The sequence below is a fragment of the Olea europaea genome, chromosome 1 (genome assembly GCF_002742605.1).
Source record: "Olea europaea var. sylvestris chromosome 1, O_europaea_v1, whole genome shotgun sequence".
Lineage (NCBI taxonomy): Eukaryota > Viridiplantae > Streptophyta > Magnoliopsida > Lamiales > Oleaceae > Olea > Olea europaea.
In genome coordinates this window covers 31,428,239-31,451,521 of record NC_036237.1, presented here as the reverse complement: position 1 = coordinate 31,451,521, position 23,283 = coordinate 31,428,239, and the positions used below count along the sequence as shown (strand labels likewise).

The window sequence follows — 23,283 nt, the reverse complement described above, 5'->3', positions numbered from 1 at the left end:
TGTTGACCTCCAAAAATGGCTCCTCCACGTGGCCAACTTATAGCTATTCCACGTATTCCTCCCTGCGAAATGAACAAACGGTCAGGCGCACACGGCCGGAACCGACGGGGGTGGTGGCGGCCGTATACGCTCCAACGGTCAAGTCAAGTTTGAGTGGTCGGAACAGTGCCCAGGGGCTACACAAATCAATCAATAAAGGGGGAGGAGAATATATAAACTTGTTATGGAATGCTATGTATTGAGGGTTTCATTTTTCTTTTTTCTCCTTTGCCTCTTGTCAAACCTTGGGTATTTATAGGTGGTATGAACCGCTGGATGTGGAACGCGTGTGTACATCTGACGGTATGAAGCGTCTGCTTATAGGCGTCAATCGGCCGCGCTTGTAGAGTGGGCGGACATTTTGTTTCCCCCGAGTTGAATTGACATAAGTTGATAAGTCACATCAAATAGCCTCATGGAGACGTCAAATCAATTTAAGCCTTAGGTCCAGGACAAATCTTAAATTGGCGGCGGATCTTCTAACCTGGGTCCACTTGATCTCGACCTCGGAGGTGAGATGCTTCGGCAGATCAGTAGTAGGAATCAATATATCACTTCGGAGAAGTTTCGGGAGGGTTGTTTTCAGGTCGGAGTAAATGGTGCTGCGTAGGGTCTACTTGATCTCGGCCTCGGTGGTGAGATGGCACTTCGGTATCGAGGCGTAACAGTAAGTGTTCGTGGAGTGTTAGGGTTGGATGGGGAAGGAGAAGGATTAATTCTCTCTCTCTTTTTTCTTTCTTTTGATTATTTTATGGACAATGTTACACGTATCAAATTCTTTACCAAATTTTTTACATACTACTCACAACAGGAGTGGGGATCACGGGCTGGCATTTCTAAATTCACATGGGGCCCGCTATACATTGTAAGAGGAGAAAACCATTCGACATCCACATTATGTACAAATGGAATTTTCCTTATTTTATTGGAGATATATAAAGTTATAATTTTTCCTTTTTAAAATAATCAAAATTTGATCAAATTAACCTTTTTGGGTAAACTAATGGAGAAATTGACAGAAAATGGATGGAAGGACTGTTTGCGCAATCAAATGTATAATTAAGGCGAAAATATCAAAAAATAAAATATACAAATGTTTCGCACAATAATAGTAAAAGATAGGAACGTTATATACTAATTACCCATAATAATAGTAATAATAATATCTTGATGATTAGGATGGTTATCAACTATTATCATCGACAGTGTCGTGACGTTGTTAAAAACCACCGACATGTTCCAATCCCTAATGAAAATAAATTGATATTTGGAGCTATTGTCATCGTGACTATTTGAACCATTTACAATGACATATTAATAAACTGATCTAAAAATTTATTTATCATTTATATAAGTTGTATATGTAATTTATAATTTTAAAATATTGTGGCCCTATTAAAACCCCATTGTTCTCTCATTAAAATGAAATATATGACCGTTATCCATTTCATCAAATCATATTTAATTTTTTATTTCTTGTGTGGGGTTCATAACTATTATATTTTTCATTTTCATTTTTACAATAATGTGGCTCAAATAGGAGCTGAATGTTATCGTCCATACATTATATTGATGTATTTTGTTATTTACTAAAACAAAACAGAAAACAAATATAGAGATGGTCTCATTCTTGATTTTTGTTATCTATTTATTTATTTTTCAAGATGCTGGTCATGGTTGGGATACTACCAATTTTGACATTTCTTCATTAGAAAATTGAGTTTAATTAAATTCATATTTTAAGGTAATTAATTAAATTCATCAACACATTCTAAGCAATTATAATAGATATCTTGTAAATTATTAGTTTCTTATATTAATTTCCACACTAATCTTGAAATCATTAAAGAAATTGGACATGACATGTCAAGATATCAAACGACAAATAAAATGTCCATTACAATCCTAACACCTGCTAATACTATTATTCTCGGACAAAATTTTCGACTGTTACTTTATTATTTACAGTCGCACGCTTGACTCTTCTACACCGTGTTTCCCCTCTCTCATTGATGTGTAGGGTTTTAATAAACACTGTCTTGACAAACTCACACCATCGAAGATACCCATTATAGAATTCATAAAAATCTTATCTTTCTTGTATCTTCTTGAGCTGGGCTTGAGCTCACAGAAGAGAGCAAAATCCTAGCTTATTTTGACTTGATTATGGTGGGGCCATATAGTTTGCTCGGCCATCCTAGCTTTCTTAGCTGAAATCTGGGAAGTAATGAACCAATTTTCACTGATATAGGTAGGTTAATGCTTATGCGAATACCCACTTTGTTTTTCCTCAAGCTTGCAAATCTTTGGTTTACTTAATTTTGAACTGTAGAAATGGGGAATTGAATTGGGTTTACTTCATTTTATGCGTTCCTTTTGTTCAGAGGTCAATTTATTATTATTATTATTATTATTATTATTATTATTATTATTATTATTATGATTATTATTATTTTTATTTTTAAATTAGTAATCGTTTTGTACTCTTTATAGTCGAGAGAGAATAGGGGAGGAAATGGAAGGGAAGGAGCACGGGTTGATGCTGGCTTGTGTAATTTCGGCGACGCTTTTCTCTGTTCTGGGTTCTGCTTCTTTCACCATACTGTGGCTGGTGAACTGGAGGCCATGGCGGATATATAGGTGATGATTCTTTTTCAATCTGATTATCTCTACATTTTCTGTTTATATATGGAAAGGGTGCTTGAGGTCTCTTTCATCTATTTCTATATGAAAGCAAAACTAAGGATGACAATGTCATGCTAAAGAATCTTAAATAACCTCAAACTGTACAATAAATGCCACAGCGTGAAATGACCAACATGGATAGGATGAATGGGGACTTCTAACTTAATGCGGTTGTGAAATGAGACGAGGGTTGATATAAAGCAATTGATGTGTTCTTGAAATGGTTAATAAGATTTTGAAGTATTTGTTGAGTGTAAAACCCAGTAAATAGTCCCGATGAAGCAGGAGAGAACGACAATTTAAGGAAATTGCCTGTTTCTGTTAGGCATTATTTTAGCAAGTGATTCATAGGGGAAAAAGGTTGAATCAGTTGTGTTAATATTAGAATCGTACATGCCTATGTTACGATTCCCATCAATTCGATACCTTTTTGATGTCTTTGGTGAGAACATTCTCCATTTGTGAAGAGAAGTGCCAAATTTAGTTTATCTAACAAATAATTATCAGTATTATTTCTCATTTTCCGTTAATCATTTCGCAACTTGTGATGGTATGTCTTCTGCATGCTCGTCAGTAACTAATGCTAGTTAGAAAAGGGAAATATGGAAACAGAGGAGAAATCCAGCAGGTCGTAATATTTCAAACAGACCTTGTGGCAGCATTGAGAAGAAAAGTTGAAATTGCATTGGAAAATAATTCTTTGCTAGTGTTTTCATTGCTACCAACATTATAAGGGGTGGAGCAATGCTTTAATAATCCTCGAAATATATTTGGAATGGATACTTGATGTTTCTTAATATATTTTAAATGTTTGTTTCCCTCATTTGCCTAAGTGAGATTAATGAAAATTGCCGTAGTTTTTTTACCTCACCAGTTTTGCCTTTACAATTCAATTTCTCAAAGGACCGACATGCCTGAGTTAAAAAGCCATCCTCATTGCTGTGGCTTTTCTTTTCTTTCTGGTTAATTATTTACTTTTTCCAACCATTTTGGTCTGGAAACATGTGAGGAAACCAAAGGTCAAGATTGCCCAATATTGTTTTCTTACTACTTACTAAGAGAGTTCGCTCTCTCTCTCTCTCTCTGATTAGGGGGATCCTATTTGGTACCTCATCAATAAGTCATCAGGTTGATATGCACGACTTAGTTTCTGCTCTACAAAAAGTTTACATGTTGTAGCTTGTGAGCTTGATATTTGTTGGAATAACTAGTAAACAAGTGCTAGCTGTGTATCAACTATGTTTCCTTTAATTTCTCTACAAATTAACGACTGCTCTTGATTTTCAATTAGTAATTTCTTAAATTGTTGTAAAAAAGGGCTATTTATTGAGAAGTAACGATTTGTTAAGGTGGGATATTAAATACACCACAAAAGTTGAGCAATTTATGCAGAGAAAGAGAGTGATTGGGTTTCCTCGAGTTCTCCCTGGCTTTGGGGATTAACATGTAGGCTAAAATATGCCAATTGTGCCAGTAAAATAATTTTTCCAGTTTTTGGTGCTGTCCTTTGAGTACTTAGTTCTACTAAGAACATGAATAATTTAATTGCTTGTCATAAAAATTTGGATTTATATCAATGATTAGTGAACACAGAATCTTGAAATATAATACTAATGCCAGTAAATGACTTTTTACATGAATATTTATAGGTGTTATAATTTCTTGTCTTTGACCTACAAACAGTCATAAGCCTTATAATGGTGTTGCTTTTGAGAGTGGGCTGAATTGGTTACAAGCGAAGTTAGGTAGTTCTATGCTTTGTAGGTACTTACTAGTGCTTCTGCTCATGGGTGTAGCCGCGTAGGTTATTTAAACCTATCCATGTAAAATTTTGGGTTTTTGTCTCTGTTCTTTATTCTCCTATTTTTTACAGTGTTGTTAATGGAAAACATACTCATCCACGCAAGTACAAATATATAGCATGTAGCCATAATTACTGAAATTAAAAAAATGAAAAGAAAAGATGCACTGGTTACCCTAGGAACTCATTATAATTCTTCTTTGTTTATCCAAAGGAAGGTAGCGTTTTGACTTCTCATTCATTGTTTTCTCATCATGTACTTTTTTCGTTATCACTTCTATTTAATTATTATCCTCATTTTGTTGCGAAAAGAGAGAAATATTAAATTCCACTTTACTGGGTTTTTAATCAGATAGGTGTAATCTGGAATGCTCATTACTATTGTGGTCAAATTAATTGAGTCTTTTTATTTGGCACATTGCTGGATTCCGAGGCAGGCTTGTGTTCAATAAAAATTGCTGGGTGATGGTAATATTTTGATTGTCTTCCTGTTATTCGAATTCTCTGTAATACATTGGTAGTTCTTAGAAATAGAAAGAGCTAGAATATGATATTCCTTTGCTAAATGATATTTCTTTTGTTTTCCGCATTGACTTCACGGTTCTTTGGCATAGAGAGAGTGAAAATTTACTTCAAACTTTTCGATAATTTTACTAAAAGAAATTTCATGTTTTAAGGTTACCCATATATAGCTGGCTATGTTTTTTCGTCATGCATTAATTGATTGATTATGGGAGTACTTTTTAGGGTTAGGATGCTCTACTTCTATGTAGAGGGACTTTCATACTTATATTATTGTTTCAATCAAGCCACTCCATTAGCTTGCCAACTGAGAAATACATGCATGTTGACGTGATGTAAATAAGTTTGATCATTATTTATTCATGAAGACGTTTTCTTTCCTAATGAAATCTATTAATCAAAGATCTTCATTGAAATGGAAAGGGGGCAAGGCAATTGTATATGAGTTACTAATTTAACAAGAAACATGTAGTCCTGTCGTTCAACATTGACGTGTCTTCTGCTTTTTAACCTGAAATAAGATGTTTTCTGCTTGCTTATTTCATCGAACACTTTTATCTTGTATTTTAACTGAATAGCTCTTTATTGTTCACCTTTTCAGTTGGATCTTTGCTAGAAAATGGCCAGCATTTTTACAAGGACCTCAGCTTGGAATATTATGTGGTTTTCTGTCTCTCTTTGCATGGATGATTGTAATTTCACCAGTGGTGGTACTTATTTTATGGGGAAGTTGGTTGATTTTGATACTAGGTCGAGACATAATTGGTCTGGCTGTTATAATGGCTGGAGTTGCTCTTGTTTTGGCATTTTACTCGATAATGCTCTGGTGGAGAACACAATGGCAAAGCTCAAGTATGTATAACCTTTTTATTACTAACTCTCAAGCATTTGTTAGGGGGATTGGCTCCAGCCATAGTTCCTTCAGCCCGCAGTCCAGTGTCCAATTTTTCTGTATAAAGTTGACGTGAAACCTATTTCAATATGATTGGTCGTATATTAATCGATGTGGTGGAAGGAAATAACACCAGCCTTTCCTGGGAAGCTAAGAGTGTGGATTCTTTAATTTCCCAGCTTCCAATGGCCTAACAGGACAAGTTACATCACTAGAAGATTTGAATCTAGAATTTAAAATCTATCCTTTCACTAATTCTAGCGCTCTATTCTTTTATTTTGATGATATTTAAAGCATTTCAGCTCATTTCAAATTCCATTTCTTGAAATGCTTCATAACTCATACCAAAATAAAATTTTTTGACTTTTGTTTTTAAAATTTTGCTTTTTTGCACCTTCTTATATGTGGTATCATATTTTAAATGAACAAGTATGTGATGTTTAAATGGAGATAAGTGTAATATGTAATTTATTGTCTTGAATATTCAGTTCAAACTTTCAGGTCTCCTAATTATTCTTTGGTTAAATTAAATTGTGAGGCGTGTTTTCCTATCAGGATTATTTAATTACAGCTCAAGTATTTTTGGGCTACAAGCTACTTAAAAATTGAGTAAACAGAAGTTCTGATGAGCTCGTAATTGTGTAGTACAGTAATAGTAAGTTTACTTTGTGAAGAGGTGTCTAATAGTTGTCGGACGTGCAAGTTACTCATCCATTTAGTTAAGTCCAGCACTTTTTTTAATGCTGTTTAAAGACATTTTCTATTCCTTACTTTATATTCTCTCATCATATCTACCTCTTGCAGGGGCAGTTGCTGTTCTACTTCTTCTGGCTGTTGGATTGCTTTGTGCATATGAACTTTGTGCTGTGTATGTTACAGCTGGTGTAAAAGCATCAGAGCGGTATTCACCTTCAGGATTTTTCTTTGGTGTGTCAGCAATTGCCCTGGCAATCAACATGCTTTTTATATGCAGGATGGTATTCAATGGTAAGCCATACAACTCTATACTTTGGGGCATCAAAATGTTCTGATGGAAGTTCAAGAGGTGGAAAATAATTTAGAGCATGTTTGAGCCCCATTTTTGGCTAAGAATGCATTTTGGAATAGTAGATTGGTGGAGAATGTGTGGTTAAAAAATAAGGAAAGGTTTTGGGTTTGCGTGTAATATTATATTATTGAAGAATGTGTAATTGAAAAGAAGAGGGAAAAAATAGTATTCTGAAAATAATGGGGATCAAATAAGGGACGTGCAAGATTAGAAACATGAAGAACAGATTCTAGGCTAATATTTGGTGAGGTTTTGATATAACCTTTGCCTCCAACAGATGACCTAGAACCATCAGCAACTCTAATCTTCAAATTGCCAGGACAAGGATTATGAGAGGAAAAAAGGGTAGATAGACTAGTCTTCTGGTCTGATGCTTTAGAATCAATTATCCATGGTACTTGATTCTAGGTCAGGTTGTAATTGGATTAGCTTTCATTGCTAATAAACATGAGGGAGAAGAATAACTTGTAGAGATGCTCTAACTGTTACTTGTTGAAAGGAGAAGTTTCAATTTGCATGACACCAGACATCTCTCAAAAAGAATTCCTCTCAACTGGTAGATAAAAGGACGGTTGATTTTTCTTTTAGCAATAATAACTGAACTAATTATTATATCATTTTTTTTTTTTTTTACATCAACTCGAGTGGGGAATTGATAGATTTAGATGGGGTTTCACTGATTCCATCAGAACCAAGCTTTTATGCCTTGTAGAAATTTAGAGAACAAGTGGTTGTAATCCTCATTCTTAATTCTAAGAACTAGTTACACAATCAACAAGATAATGAAAGTAAATTGTAAACAGCTAATGAAGTCTAAATCTCGGAAATTACAAAATCATACTAATGAATCGAATAAAATCAAATGCAATCAAATCTCATTTTCTCACATTGTATTATTCCCACTTTCCATTTCCGGTTTAGGGTCTGGTTATTGTTTTATCCATAATCCTTGGATGTATTCAACAGGCAATGGCTTGGATGTTGATGAATACGTGCGAAGGGCATATAAATTTGCTTACTCGGATTGTATTGAAGTGGGTCCAGTTGCTTGCTTAACAGAACCACCAGACCCCAACGAGTTATATCCTCGTCAATCTAGAAGGTAAGTCCTATTTTAATTGCTCTTCAGTTATGAACTTCTGCTACAGTTTCCCGTGTTTTGGTTATTAGACTTTTCTGGAGATTTTCTTTAATATGCTACCACTATTGATGCTCTTTGCCTTTACGAACCAAACATTATATATGCAGTTGCCTATATGGTACACCCATGTTTAAAATAGGTTCCTGTGTACGCCAGCGAAGTTTTTCTAGTTTACAGGTCCATCCAGTATTTGAGTTTTAGTTTATGATTCCACATATTATTTGCTTTCAATCTACTATTATCTTTGTTATTACTTGATTATTTTATTAACCAAATTTATCTCTGCAGGGCTTCGCATCTTGGGCTTCTATATCTTGGTTCCATTGTAGTTCTGCTGGTATATTCCATCTTGTATGGCCTGACTGCGAAAGAGTCAAATTGGCTTGGAGCTACTACATCAGCTGCTGTTATTATTCTTGGTACACTAACTTCATATATGAATCTATTATTCTGATATATGCATATGCAGTTTTGTTCCCTTTCCTTTCTATATTTTTATTTTATTTTATTTTTTTGAGATAAAACAATATATTTCATGATATATTTTGCATCACACACATGCTATATTCCTGATTTTCTTCTGCTAGATTGGAACATGGGGGCATGTTTATATGGGTTTCAGCTGCTTAAAAATCGTGTTGCCGCACTTTTTGTGGCTGGCTTATCTCGGGTCTTCCTCATATGCTTTGGAGTTCATTACTGGTTTGTTCCAGACTTCATGATCGGATATACTTTAAATATATCTGTGATACATGGCCTCATGACTTGTGTTGCGCCTCTTCGTTTCAGGTATCTTGGACATTGTACCAGTTATGCAGTTGTAGCATCTGTACTACTAGGTGCTGCCGTTTCTCGTCATTTATCAGTTACAAATCCATCAGCTGCGAGAAGAGATGCATTGCATAGTACAGTAATTCGCCTTCGAGAAGGATTTCGTAGAAAAGACCAAAACAGCTCATCTAGCTCGTCCGAAGGCTGTGGTTCAAGTGTAAAACGGAGTAGTAGTGCGGATGCTGGTCATCTTGGTACTGCTTCAGCACCTTGTACTGGCGAGGTTACAATCTGGAATAATGTTGAAGGGATTCATAGCGATAAGAGCATAGATAGCGGAAGACCAAGTTTAGCATTACATAGCAGTTCCTGTCGTTCAGTAGTTCAAGAAACTGAAGTTGGGCCTTCATATACTGATAAGAACATTGACCACAATAGCTGTTTGGTAGTTTGTTCTAGTAGTGGTATGGAAAGCCAAGGCGGTGAGTCTAGTGCGTCAACCTCTCTAATTCAAGCAATGGACTTGAATTTGGCACTTGCATTCCAGGAGAAGTTGAGTGATCCACGGATTGCATCTATGTTGAAAAGGAGATCAAGACGAGGAGAGCTGGAACTAACCAGTTTACTGCAGGATAAAGGTCTAGACCCTAATTTTGCTGTGATGCTGAAGGAGAATGGATTGGATCCAATGATCCTTGCTCTACTGCAGAGAAGTAGTTTGGATGCTGATAGAGACCACCGTGACAATACTAATACGAACATCATTGACTCAAACAGTGTTGAAAATGTGCCACCGAATCAAATTTCATTTTCAGAAGAACTTAGGCTTCGTGGATTGGAGAAGTGGCTTCGCCTGTGTAGACTAATGTTGCATCATATAGCAGGTACCCCAGAACGAGCATGGGTTCTCTTCAGTTTTGTCTTTAGCATTGAGACTACCATTGTGGCCATTTTTCGCCCAAAGGCAATATACCTCATAGATGTCACTCACCAACAGGTATGGTCGGCATTCTTACCGGACTTCTTTGTTGATTATGTGTGAGTTAAAGTTAAGAACCTTTTTTAACTGCCTAATTATTTCTTATTTTCATTACTTGTAGTTTGAATTTGGCATTGCGGTGCTGCTTTTATCTCCTGTTGTCTGTTCAATCATGGCTTTCCTTAGGTCACTTCAATCTGAAGAATTGTCCATGACTTCGAAACCACGCAAGGTATTTTCGAATCTGTTAGATAGCAATCTAATCAATTAACAAATTCGATGGGTTTCAGGTTAAAAGTACAGGTTTTGGTTGTCACTGGATGCTGCAAAAACATTAACATCTGCAGTTCACTGTAAATTTTTCAATGTGCCTAAAAGTCCATTTTAAAGTTGTTATTATTGTCCTGTTAAAGAGCTTACTATTAATTTATTACCACATGACGAGCCGCATTTGCTTTCCTTAATTTCTCCTCATACTTGAGACACCCTCTAATAACTCAAACAAAGATTTTCTTCTTCCTTATTTTTCTGTGCGTGTGGACTTAAATTTATAAAGCTTAGCCACATCATATAGTTTGTAGCATTGCCATGACGTTGCTACATGGAGGTTTGATTATTGATTTTATTTTAATAGAGCAAATTATCTTAGGATTGATTTGGCTAGTTTGTGATACCTTAGGATGTTGCCGTTTTATCCCCGTAGCTTCTCTAATATTCATAATGCATAAATGTATTCTGATGTGCATGTAGGTTTTATGTGCAAACTTTACTCAGTTTCTTTTGCATCCACTTGGCCTCTGGAGTTATTATTATTACTATTATTTTTCATATTGAACTTCACTTTTCATGTTATGCAGTATGGTTTTATAGCTTGGTTGCTGAGTACTTCTGTTGGATTGTTGCTTTCCTTTCTGAGGTATAACACTGATACATTGGATTATCATGTTATCATCCTTGTATAAATTTATTATTCTCAATGTGCTAATAATTGTGAACAATTGTTTTTGCTTAAAAATACTCAATATTTCATTGAGCCACTCTCCCTCCCTCTGGGAAAAAAAGAAAGAATAAGTTGATGCGGTAGTGATAATGGTTGATGATATAATTGACATTCCTATCTGTAATTTTCTGCAGCAAGTCATCAGTTCTTCTTGGATTATCTTTGACACTACCTCTCATGGTTGCTTGCCTATCGATTGGCGTTCCCTTATGGATTCGTAATGGTTACCAGTTTTGGGTTCCAAGAGTTGGTAATGCAGGCGATGCAGGAAATAATGGAATTCTGGGGAGAAAGGAGGTTTGACCTTTAAGCTTTTCGTGCTTCTGTTTTTGTTGTTAGACTGAATGGTGGCTCCACCACTTAATTCATTTTTTTCTTGCCTTCTCCACAAAATAGTCATTTTTGAGGTATCAATTTAAGCGTGTAATGCAAAGAGAATCTTGAGGAACGAGAGGGGTGGGGGCTAGGGGCTATTGGGCGTGTCTCTACTGTATCATTTTTTGTAATTGTTTTTGTGTCCATAGATTTTTTTCTATGCCATGGTCATAGATGGATTTTACTGCAAAAAAATGAGATAAAAATTAGGAATCAACTTATGTAATAGAGTCGACCCATTAAAGTCTTGAGCAGCGGTACAGGATCAGAACCCAAAGATTCAATCATCAAAAAAGAGGATTTGATTATCAAGGAGTCAAGGCATTTAGGCCAAAATACCAAATGAAAGTAGATCGATTCTTTTTATTCCTGATCCCTTTTCGGAAGACGGTTGAGTCTTCCTTTTTTTTGTTCCATTCTCAAGTCTCTGAACTTATAATGTCTCGTTAACTTTGATGGTAACCTCTGGTCTAATGACATCATTTCTCTATATTAACGAGATCATTGACAACCATATGTGTTGCAAGGATTTTAAATTTTTTAATTGAACTTCTTTATCTGTAACTAGTGACATCACAATTTATTATCAGGTTATTGTTCTTTTCACTTGCATATCCTTGTTTGTGGGATCAGTGATAGCCCTTGGTGCAATTGTATCTGTAAAGCCTTTAGATAATTTGAAATACAATGCGTGGAACGGTGATCAGAATAGTGTTTCATCTCCCTATACATCATCAGTGTATATTGGATGGGCAATGGCATCGGCAATTGCTTTGGTAGTTGCTGGCGTGCTGCCGATAGTGTCATGGTTTGCAACATATCGTTTTTCACTCTCAGCTGCTGTATGTGTTGGTTTGTTTGCAGGTGAAGTCTCATTTATCCTTCCTCTTCAACTGCATCCCTAGTTGTGATCATAAATTGTTTTATTTTATGAGGCATTCTGTGTCGTGTTTGGGGTGGCTTATAAGCTTGCTTATTTTACTTATATAAGGAGAGAGAAAAGGTATCAAGACTGTACTTCATCTCTCTCTCCTTATAAGTTTAGAAGTAAATAAGCCACCCCAAACCTGCTCTTAGTGTAGCACTCCTTTTCTGAGGTCTTGCCACAACCTTTTGTAGCTATTCTTGTGGCATTCTGTGGTGCATCCTACATGGAGGTGGTGAGTTCGAGGAACGACCAGTCTCCAACCAAGGCTGATTTTCTCACCGCATTACTACCTTTGATATGTCTACCAGCATTATTATCACTATGTTCAGGTTTGCTTAAATGGTATGTAATCTTGTACAGTTTTAGCAGTTGAACCTCACTTCTTGGATGGGGTGAGGCTTGCACCCTAAAAGTAATTTTCAGCAAATGGCATCTTAAAGAGTGATAGAGGACTATAAGATATTCCATATATCATTTGCAGGAAAGATGATAACTGGGAACTTTCCCGAGGTGCTTACTTGTTCATAATCATTGGTCTTCTTCTGTTGTTTGGTGCAATGTCAGCCATAATTGTGACAGTTCAACCATGGACGGTGAGTGAGCATTGTGATGGAGTCCTCATCTTTTGTTATTTGTCATCTGTAGTGGTTGTGGATGACATGATTCCTCATTTTCTGTTACAACAGATAGGTGCATCATTCCTTTTAGTTATTCTCCTCCTCATCCTGGCTATTGGTGTTATTCACTATTGGGCTTCAAATAACTTTTACCTGACAAGGCTGCAGACGCTATTCGTTTGCTTTGTAGCATTTCTTTTGGCTTTAGCAGCTTTCCTTGTTGGCTGGTTTCAAGGTAGCACTCTTCCCTTTCTTTGACCCTATCCCAGTTAAAGAGCAGACTGCAATATTAGACCTGTTTCATCTACTCTGTCGAAATTCTCCCTAGATTGCCATCCTGATGACATTTTGGCCTTGTACATGACATTGTAAAATCGTTGTTGCTTTACAGAGAAAGCTTTTGTTGGCGCATCTGTTGGTTACTTCTCCTTTCTGTTCCTTTTGGCTGGAAGGGCCTTGACTGTAAGTAATATCTGATTTTAAAAAATCCAGATCTGAAGCATATTACTCATAAACCTCTTTTTTGTAAAATTATTATCTTTGCTGCACAATGTTTTATTAGATTCAATTGTGTGATGGATACCATTTTTTGCAGGTGCTTCTTTCGCCTCCTATAGTAGTTTATTCACCGAGGGTGCTGCCTGTCTATATTTATGATGCTCATGCAGATACTGGGAAAAACGTCAGGTTTGCTTAAATTCCCTTTTGTGTATGTGGTATTTGCTTCTTTCTTCTGTTCTACGAGTATGCATTCTTTCCACTCGTAAACAAGTTGGAATGCTTCACAAACTACATATTTTGGTATCTTGTCTGATAGTTTCTGTCTGTCTTTTCCGAAGTGCTGCATTTCTTATGCTTTATGGCATTGCATTGGCTACTGAAGGCTGGGGTGTAGTCGCCAGTTTGAAGATTTATCCACCATTTGCTGGTGCTGCCGTATCTGCAATCACACTTGTTGTGGCTTTTGGATTCGCCGTCTCTCGTCCGTGTTTAACTCTTGAGGTTTGAACTTTCCATTTATAACGAACTCATTCATACAGTTTAGCAATACAAATATAATCTACTGTCATGTTTTATGTGCATATGAAACAGCCATCTTGATGCACTTGTTGATAGATCATCCAAAGAGTTTTTCTTTAGTTATTTCAGCATTTTGCTTCCTTTTTGCATTCTAATATATCTATTCAATTAGACGGTGGAAGATGCTGTTCATTTTCTAAGTAAGGAAACTATAATCCAGGCAATAGCTCGATCAGCTACCAAGGTGCGTCTAGTTTTAGCTGCATGTTAATCTTTCAAAATTTTTATTCTTTTTTGTTTACAGTAACTCTGTAACCAAATGAAGTTTAATGTTACTGGTACCTTTCTGTTACTTCTTTATTTCCCACTCTTAGTAATGGGGTTCAACTGTTTTATTTTTCTTTATATCTTCAATCTATTGACACGTTAACGTAGTCAATATCTGTTTCCTTTTAGGCAGACGTTCCACGTTCTTCTGACATTCATTTACTCTAATTACTCATTTTGATGGAACAATTTTCATTTTCCCTCACCCCCTCACGAGAGAGAGAGAGAGAGAGGCAATTATCATGGTATAGTTTGTGCAGTGTCATCTGCTTCCATAACATTTTGTGTTTCATCATTATGATGGAACATCATTTCCATGATTTAGATTAAAGATGATTTTGTAGCTGTTAAAGATAATACAGGTGTGTAACATGGACTTGCTGTGATGTTTAATATTGGCAAAAAAAAATTGAGGTTATGAAATTGCATCGAGTTGAACTGTAAAACAATATTTCAAAGAGGCTTTTGTTTTAGAGTATCTTTACCTGATTGAAGAAGAAATTCATTGGTACCTGGAATCAATACTGTAGATGTAGGACATAAATTACATAAGGAATTACCAGAAAGGTTCCTTCATATTTCTTGTTCTTTCGGTTATTTCTCTGCCTCGGATATCTTTCAGTTGTTTTCTATAACATGCCTGAATCTTGAAAACTTACGGTTGTGTAGTTGATATATGTCTTTGTCCTGATATAGAAGTCCCTTCTTACTCCTTGCAGACAAGAAATGCATTATCTGGAACTTACTCTGCTCCTCAGAGGTCTGCAAGCTCAGCTGCGCTTTTAGTTGGAGATCCTACTGTTGCGCGGGATAGGGCCGGGAACTATGTGCTTCCTAGAGCCGATGTCATGAAACTAAGAGATCGTTTGCGAAATGAAGAACTGGCTGCTGGATCATTCTTCTCCAAATTGAGAAGTCGAAGGATATTGCGGCATGAATCAATCGGTGATGTAGGTCACAAAAGAGAAATGTGTGCCCATGCCAGAATACTGGCTCTGGAAGAGGCAATTGATACTGAATGGGTTTACATGTGGGATAAGTTTGGTGGTTATTTACTTCTTCTGCTTTCCTTGACTGCCAAAGCAGAACGGGTACAGGTAAAAATGATCCATACTGCGTGCCATGCGTTTTTCATTTGGTTTCACTGCTAATGATTCTTGTACTGCTGTTTGTGCCTGTACAGGATGAAGTTCGTTTGAGAATCTTCCTTGACAGCATAGGTTTTTCAGATTTAAGTGCCAAAAAAATTAAAAAGTGGATGCCTGAGGATCGTAGGCAATTTGAAATTATACAGGAGAGGTGAAACAAGTACACTTCAAGAAATTAAATTCTATAATCTGCATTTGCATCAGCTTGTCCTGGTATTTCTAAATATTCTTGATTATTCTTTCAGTTACATAAGAGAGAAGGAGATGGAAGAGGAAATTTTGATGCAGAGACGTGAAGAGGAAGGGAGAGGTAAAGAAAGAAGAAAAGCTCTTCTGGAGAAAGAAGAACGTAAATGGAAGGAAATTGAGGCTTCTCTTATATCTTCTATTCCTAATGCTGGAAGCAGGGAGGCAGCAGCCATGGCTGCCGCTGTGCGGGCTGTAGGAGGGGATTCATTGCTTGACGATTCATTTGCACGGGAGAGAGTTTCAAGCGTTGCATATAGAATACGTGCAACTCAGTTATCTGATAGGGCACTTCAGGTATTTTAATATTCCCAATTAATCTTCAAATAATACGAGACTTTAAGATTATTATATCATTCTCCATTAATCTTCGAATAATACGAGAGTTTAAGATCTTACTTTTTGAGGGATAAACTTATTGTGCTATCCAGGGGGTGATTGCCAAAATCTTATCTTAACATCTTATGGGTGGAAAATTGTAGATATCATTTCATTCTTCTTTATTTAATTTTTTTTCTTATCTCAATTGCCTGGGGTTGGGAACACGAAAAAGTAGGTAATTTTGAAAACTGTACGGATTAATAACATCACATTGTCATTTACAGACGGGCCTTGCTGGTGCTATATGTATTCTTGATGATGAACCCACAACAAGTGGCAGGCGCTGTGGACAGATTGATTCTAGTTTATGTCAAAGTCAGAAAGTTAGCTTCTCTGTTTCTGTAATGATTCAGCCTGAGTCTGGGCCTGTTTGTCTCTTGGGTACTGAATTACAGAAGAGAGTGTGTTGGGAAATTCTTGTGGCTGGATCTGAACAAGGCATTGAAGCTGGACAAGTTGGTTTGCGATTAATTACAAAAGGTGATAGACAGACTACTGTTGCAAAGGAGTGGAGTATAAGTTCATCAAGTATTGCAGATGGAAGGTCTGTGAATGTCTGCTTCTGTGTGTGTGCTATTCATACCCTTATTTTTTTTTACCTGTTCTGTAGTTCGTAAACAACCCATGGGTCCAATGGTTTTTGTCTTGCTTCTTTTCTCTTCCCTTTTCCTTTGTCCACCTGGTTTTCCTTTCAAACTTGTCTGCATTTCACTACTTATGTTTTTCTTGATTATATTTACTTTCTTTCTTATCTTTTTTAGATGGCTTTATGTTTTACATGAAACTTTTGACTTGCAGGTGGCATATTGTCACTTTGACCATTGATGCGGATTTAGGTGAGGCCACTTGCTTCATTGATGGTGGTTATGATGGCTATCAGACTGGGCTTCCACTTAATGTGGGTAATGGCATATGGGAGCAAGGAACAGAAGTTTGGCTTGGAGTTAGACCACCCACAGATGTGGATGCATTTGGGAGGTCGGATAGCGAAGGTGCTGAATCCAAAATGCACATAATGGATGTTTTCCTTTGGGGAAGGTGCTTGAATGAAGATGAGATTGCTGCTCTTGCTGCTGCTATGGGTTCTTCTGATTACAATACAATGGATATCCTCGATGATAATTGGCAGTGGTCAAGTTCTCCTCCAAGGGTCTGCACCTGTTTTTGTTACCATTTTTATGTTTTTGTCTGCAAGTTTTACTTCTTCGCATTACCTCTGCTCCACTGGTAGTGTTATTATTTTGGGCTCTAAACCAGTTCTGTGATTGCTATTTTATGTGATTTAATGTAGGTTGAGGACTGGGAGAGTGATCCTGCAGATGTAGATCTTTATGACAGGGATGATGTAGATTGGGACGGGCAATATTCAAGTGGGAGGAAGAGAAGATCAGATCGTGAAGGGGTCGTGGTAGATGTGGATTCTTTTACTAGGAGGTTGAGGAAACCTAGGATGGAGACACAGGAGGAAATCAATCAACGTATGCGGTCTGTAGAATTGGCTGTAAAGGAGGCTCTCTTGGCTAGAGGAGAATCACAGTTTACTGATCAAGAATTTCCACCTAATGATCGCTCATTATTTGTTGATCCTAACAATCCTCCCTCAAAATTGCAGGTAATTTTCCTCTGATTTTTCGTGAGGGTTACATTTCTTGTTTGTCTTGTTTTTCCTAATGACTACATGGAATGTATAAATCATCTTCTTTGTATCGTAGGTTGTTTCAGAGTGGATGAGGCCTATTGAAATAGTGAAGGAAAAGCATCTGGATTCTAATCCATGCTTATTTTCGGGAAGAGCAAATCCTTCTGATGTTTGTCAGGTTTCTGTTCACTCTCTCTCTCTCTCTCTCTCTCACACACACACACACAGAGCAATCAGGACATGAAATCTGGGGCCCCGAAATTATTTTCGAATTAAATTGCTGTACTAATGCGTCGAATCTAACAGGGCCGGTTGGGTGATTGTTGGTTTTTGAGCGCTGTTGCAGTGCTGACTGAGGTTTCACGCATATCGGAAGTCATTATTACTCCACAATATAATGAAGAAGGAATTTATACAGTCCGTTTCTGTATTCAGGTGGTTCAAATTTTGCTTATTTCCTTTACTTTGTTCTAAAATCTGTGCAAATTGCTGTGATTGTTTGGAACCAAAATTAGAGAAGATTTTAGTTCAAATTTACCAAATTCCAGGCCACTAAATGCAACCTTATCCTTTTATAGGAGAATATGACGTTTTCTTGACTATTATGCTTTGATGTTGGCAGTGTGGAATAACCAATGTTTAAAAAACCAGACTTGATTTCATGCGATCTAATGTTGCAATCATCAATTTAAATTTGGCTAGTTTATTTCTTGAAGCTACTATATGACCATTTATGCTTTCCTTGATTTCAGGGAGAATGGGTTCCCGTTGTTGTAGATGACTGGATTCCATGTGAATCACCTGGCAAACCTGCATTTGCTACCAGCAGGAAGGGTAATGAATTGTGGGTCTCTGTATTAGAAAAAGCATATGCTAAGCTTCATGGATCATATGAAGCATTGGAAGGCGGGCTTGTCCAAGATGCTCTTGTGGACCTAACTGGCGGTGCAGGTGAGGAGATTGATATTAGAAGTGCTCAAGCCCAGATTGACCTAGCTAGTGGAAGACTATGGTCTCAATTATTACGCTTCAAACAAGAAGGCTTCCTGCTTGGTGCTGGCAGCCCTTCAGGGTCGGATGTGCATGTTTCTTCCAGTGGAATTGTGCAAGGGCATGCTTACTCGATATTACAGGTATGTTGGTCCAAGACCTTGTACGTAAAAACACCTTAAAGTCTGGTAGAAGGAATAGTGTGAAGCAACCACTTTTTGCTATATATATATCTGTCCAGGTACGAGAAGTAGATGGCAATAAACTTGTTCAGATCAGAAATCCATGGGCAAACGAGGTTGAGTGGAATGGCCCTTGGTCCGATTCATCACCTGAATGGACAGATAGGATGAAGCACAAGCTCAAGCATGTCCCTCAGGTACTTTCGATTTGTATTTTCTTCACTAGTCTTCAATTATTGATTTGCTTAATTGTTTCGATGCGGTTTCTCTGCATAACCCTTGCTATATATTCTTTTGTTGTGCTTGAAATTACAATTCAGTAATTTTTACTTTATTCATGGAACTTTTGGTGTATTCATTTGGGAACAGGCAAGAGATGGTATATTCTGGATGTCTTGGCAAGATTTTCAGATACATTTCAGGTCGATATATGTGTGCCGTGTCTACCCACCCGAGATGCGTTATTCTGTCCATAGTCAGTGGAGAGGTTACAGCGCTGGAGGCTGCCAGGACTATGATAGTTGGCATCAAAATCCACAGTTCCGCTTGAGAGCCATGGGGCCAGATGCATCCTTACCGATTCATGTGTTCATCACCTTAACTCAGGTAATTTTGTATGTGTGCGAGCTTATTAATCTTCAAATAGCAAAGGTTATAAATCTTCAGATAGCTGTCTCTTGTTTGCTTCATGCCAAATTGTGTCTTCATAGGGTGTGAGCTTCTCGAGAACAACAGCTGGTTTCAAGAATTTCCAGTCAAGCCATGATTCACAGATGTTCTACATAGGGATGAGGATTCTCAAGACCCGTGGACGTCGTGCTGCCTACAATATATACTTGCACGAATCAGTTGGTGGCACAGATTATGTAAATTCTCGGGAAATATCTTGTGAGATGGTCCTTGAGCCTGATCCTAAGGGTTACACAATTGTGCCAACAACCATTCATCCTGGAGAAGAGGCACCCTTTGTTCTCTCTGTATTCACCAAAGCTTCAGTAGCTCTTGAAGCTTTATAGTACAGTGACGGCTTTTTTTTTTTTTTCCCTTCTGCAAACTTCTGGACAGATCCTTGCAGGCGTGCGTGCATTGCCCTTCATATGTGCAAGCTGCCAAATAATCCAAAAATGAGGGGCTGTCGTGGTAATTTTCTTATACTACCTGACCTTTATCTCAGATACTGGAGCTTATGTTTGAACAAATGGATTATAAACACTCTTAACTTTTTATTCACACATTTTGAGGGACTCACAAGTACTATCTATTTATTCACGACTTATTTCTATCTATTTATAATTTGAAACATTTATAAACACTTCCCAAACGTGCTCTTAATAGGGTGATTGTTCTGATTTATTACATACAATCCACTGAACATGCACTAAACACTCGTATGCCTTTTATTGTGTTAAACAGATTGAGCACAATGTGGTTCTGATTGCAGCTGGAATTTTGGATTCGAGGGAATTTACTGACTGCGCAAGCGTGCTTTGTCACATGAATTTTCACAATCCAATAGCATCTAGGTGTCAATGATTTATGAGCACCCAAGAATGCGAGCATAGGAGCTTCTCCGTGCTCAAGCAATTTGATTGGCCTTTACCGAGGGTTCTCGAGGATAAAAATGTGTACATGAGTAAATGTTGCAAGAGTATAGGTTTCAACCTGTAAATGAGCAGTAGAAGAAAAGGGTTCAAAGAAATAGGTAGACATTGTTAGAGGATCACAAATAGCAATGTAGCTGAAAATGGTTTGAAGTTTCAGCTGCAATTTTGAGGGTAGAAGTCAATTGTACAAGTTGTTTTCTAATCATTTTACTTTAATTTGCAATACAGTCTCAATGTATTTTTTCCATTTTTTCAATATCTGGCTATTGCCTATATATATATATATATCTCTCAGGAAAGGACGGAATCTGAGTCTGTCATTACATGAAAATTGACTTGAATATGGAACAAATTATTAGTGACTTTCCAAGTCTTAAATCGAATTGGGAAACGCGAAGATGACAGGAAAATACGAGGAAAAGAAACAGAAATGCTCACCAAAGTGTATGATGACGTCGAATTACAGAACTGGCTATTGAAGCACGAAGAAAGCATCGGGTAATAAAGAACTTTAATTTTTGGAAAATAATGAAAATGATAATTCATTCTTAGATATGCAATACAAGATTTGAATAAGAGGCTCAAGAACTACGAGCAGCTCTGCAAAACCAACCAAGAACTCCAAATTATAGACTATTATACTACTACAACTCGCAAAATATCAGATTGTTACTACAATATCTTCTCCCTTTCTCTGTCCCACCTATTATTCTGAATCACTTTCCATGCTTCCCATAGCTTTCAATCCTCGAGGTTTCTGTGCCAAATAACAATCGCAACCATGTTTTTAGAGCCAAAACTGAAAAAGAAACTGGCATAAAATATAGGAGAACAAGGAAACATCAATAGTGATATCAGTACCTTCTTTGAAGTCTTCTTCTCCCGCACTTCATACCTCTCTTGGCACAAATCAGACAACCAGGCACCGGGGCTTACCAGCTGCACAAACAAATACAGCAAAGCATTTTCATACCTCAAAGCATAACTTAAAAAACCCAAATCACAAAATGATCGGATGCTATTCATGTGTACACAAATGACTTACAAGAATAGTTCTTTGGATCAACTTGGCCCTTTTCTTAGGCCTCTGAGGTAGTTTACAGCCTTTCATAGCCATAAAATCTTCCTCTTTTTCCTTACTCGATAAGGTAACAAGTAATTTTGGCCAAACAATCTTTCTATTTTCCTCAGGATTTGCAAAAGCCTTGCTACTATCATCAAATGTCCCCGACCCCCTTGTTGTGTAATACCGATCTTCTTTCTCAGGTGATGAAGATGTTGATGCTTTTCGGTTATCATTTGCACCAGATCTACTCATTCCCAGGTCCCTGTTATGAAAAACCCAAAAAATTAGTACATTTTTTCAACCTGTGGCAGATTTCGACCTCCCATTTCAAGTACATATAGATAAGTATCTCTAATTGGGTTGCATATAGAACCAAGAATCTATATTAAAACTTGTTATACCTGGACATTCGTTTCTTTTCTTTTACTTTTCATAAAGCAAAAATATGAATCTTAATTACCAAATAAGACTCCACCTAAACAAATGAGAGGTGTGGATCTAACAACAACCATTTTAACCAAACTTCTCACCTATTTAAAAAAAATTCTTTTACCAGATATAAGATGACAATCTAAGCTTTCGACAAAATCAATAATATCACTAATCCCCATCAAATTACCCTAAAATATGTATTTAGTGAACAAGTAAATCTCCACTTCACAAGAAAGTAGAACTACAAATTTCAAGAATCATAGCCCAAATTTCAAGAACTGTCAATATTTTCAATGCAAATTTTCAAAATTTAAAAAGAAAAAGCATCAATCTATTTCTATTTAAACTTAATCTTGTTACCTGTTGGAACGATGAGGAGATGGAATAGGAGGAAGAACAGATGATTCTTTGTTATTATTACTACTATTATTGTTATTATCGACAACCCTCGATGTGATTTTCTTCTTCACAACACCACTCCCACTTCCATCTCCATCTGATTTCCCATTCAAAGATGAGTCCTTCACTTTTACACATCTCAGTCTCTTCCTGTTCCCCCACTGCAACTTATCCATGTATGAATCTATATACACGTGTAAATATCTGCAACAAAACCAAGCAAAAAGAAACCCATAAATTTAGTCACCCATCTGAGATTTTTGACTTCAAATTCAAGAAAATGTAGATATTAACAAAAATCAAAACCCACTTCAAGATCTATGGGAAATACTTCCCAAAAGTATCTAAATACACAGCATTGCAAAATCTAATAACCCATTAGCCTAATCCAATTAAACCACGAAGAGAAAAACAGTAAAAAAGAGAAAGAAGGAATTACAATACTTCAGCTTTCTTTGTAGAGCAACCCGGAAGAAGATAATTTTATGTGATAATAAAGAACAGATTTTGAATCTCTCAACAAACTATGTTGAGATTTTCTCTATTGTAATAGATCGTTACAGGTTTGTTTTCACTTTCAAGAAAATGAAATCGGTGCATTTGATATGTTGTGCAGGCTTTTTTTTCTTTTTTCCTTCTTCTTCCTCTGCGTTGGAGTCTCTAATCTGTGTTTTAAAAAAACTATACTGACGGTCCGGACGTCCGGACGACAGCTAGTTTCTGCCAATCCGGACAGTATAGTCTGGACAGTTTTTGCTTGTCTGGATGAATTTTTTAATTAATAAATAATAAAATAAAATAAAATAAAATAAAAACTTAATTTTCTTAAAAAAAAAAGGTTTTCAAAATAAAAAAACTTTTAGTTTTATTTTTTATATATAATGTAAAATTACTATTTTACCCCCTTTTAAAACTAGTGAAAATGGTTTTAAAAAAAAATGGTTTGTCATGGTGAAACGTTATATGAAATTGGATGGCCATTGTGTAATAAAATTAAATTGGGTGATCATGATGACACTAAAAATAAAGTTAGGCAACTATGGTTAAACAA

The 23,283-nt window shown here is 36.6% G+C and overlaps 2 protein-coding genes across 3 annotated transcripts; one reads left to right on the top strand and one right to left on the bottom strand.

The window, feature by feature from the left end:
- The first annotated feature begins 2,014 nt into the window (after nt 1-2,014).
- On the top strand, nt 2,015-20,591 carry LOC111401199 (calpain-type cysteine protease DEK1-like). Its single transcript, XM_023028829.1, has 32 exons — nt 2,015-2,290; nt 2,533-2,679; nt 5,649-5,899; nt 6,744-6,926; nt 7,954-8,089; nt 8,417-8,547; nt 8,716-8,830; nt 8,918-9,896; nt 10,000-10,110; nt 10,736-10,794; nt 11,013-11,175; nt 11,844-12,117; nt 12,373-12,523; nt 12,663-12,774; nt 12,868-13,033; nt 13,190-13,260; nt 13,394-13,485; nt 13,638-13,800; nt 13,991-14,062; nt 14,865-15,242; nt 15,329-15,444; nt 15,539-15,836; nt 16,145-16,464; nt 16,719-17,070; nt 17,212-17,532; nt 17,633-17,737; nt 17,866-17,994; nt 18,312-18,692; nt 18,791-18,928; nt 19,101-19,337; nt 19,442-19,871; nt 20,145-20,591. Exons 2-31 carry the CDS (start codon nt 2,555-2,557, stop codon nt 19,745-19,747), a joined length of 6,435 nt encoding a protein of 2,144 aa, XP_022884597.1. The 5' UTR covers nt 2,015-2,290; nt 2,533-2,554; the 3' UTR covers nt 19,748-19,871; nt 20,145-20,591.
- Nucleotides 20,592-20,832: 241 nt separating this feature from the next.
- Nucleotides 20,833-22,904, bottom strand: LOC111401207. Of its 2 annotated transcripts, none has more exons than XM_023028841.1 (5): nt 22,672-22,904; nt 22,194-22,436; nt 21,381-21,663; nt 21,197-21,274; nt 20,833-21,092 (listed from the first exon to the last, which is right to left on the bottom strand). In XM_023028841.1, the coding sequence occupies exons 2-5, from the start codon at nt 22,406-22,408 to the stop codon at nt 21,042-21,044; spliced, it is 627 nt and encodes a 208-aa protein (XP_022884609.1). In that variant the 5' UTR covers nt 22,409-22,436; nt 22,672-22,904; the 3' UTR covers nt 20,833-21,041. The 2 variants fall into 2 exon arrangements, with proteins under 2 accessions (XP_022884609.1, XP_022884617.1); XM_023028849.1 differs by having other exon boundaries at nt 22,677-22,887.
- Between the last annotated feature and the right edge of the window lie 379 nt (nt 22,905-23,283).

Coding starts and splice junctions, on each gene's coding strand:
- LOC111401207 (XM_023028841.1), bottom strand. CDS start 22,408: ATGGATAAGTTGCAGTGGGGGAACAGGAAGAGACTGAGATGTGTAAAA. Junction 21,664..22,193: donor TCTCCTCATCGTTCCAACAG/GTAACAAGATTA, acceptor TTTTCATAACAG/GGACCTGGGAATGAGTAGAT. Junction 21,093..21,196: donor AGAAGAAGACTTCAAAGAAG/GTACTGATATCA, acceptor TATTTGGCACAG/AAACCTCGAGGATTGAAAGC.
- LOC111401199 (XM_023028829.1), top strand. CDS start 2,555: ATGGAAGGGAAGGAGCACGGGTTGATGCTGGCTTGTGTAATTTCGGCG. Junction 8,548..8,715: donor AGCTGCTGTTATTATTCTTG/GTACACTAACTT, acceptor TTCTTCTGCTAG/ATTGGAACATGGGGGCATGT. Junction 19,338..19,441: donor TGTTCATCACCTTAACTCAG/GTAATTTTGTAT, acceptor GTGTCTTCATAG/GGTGTGAGCTTCTCGAGAAC.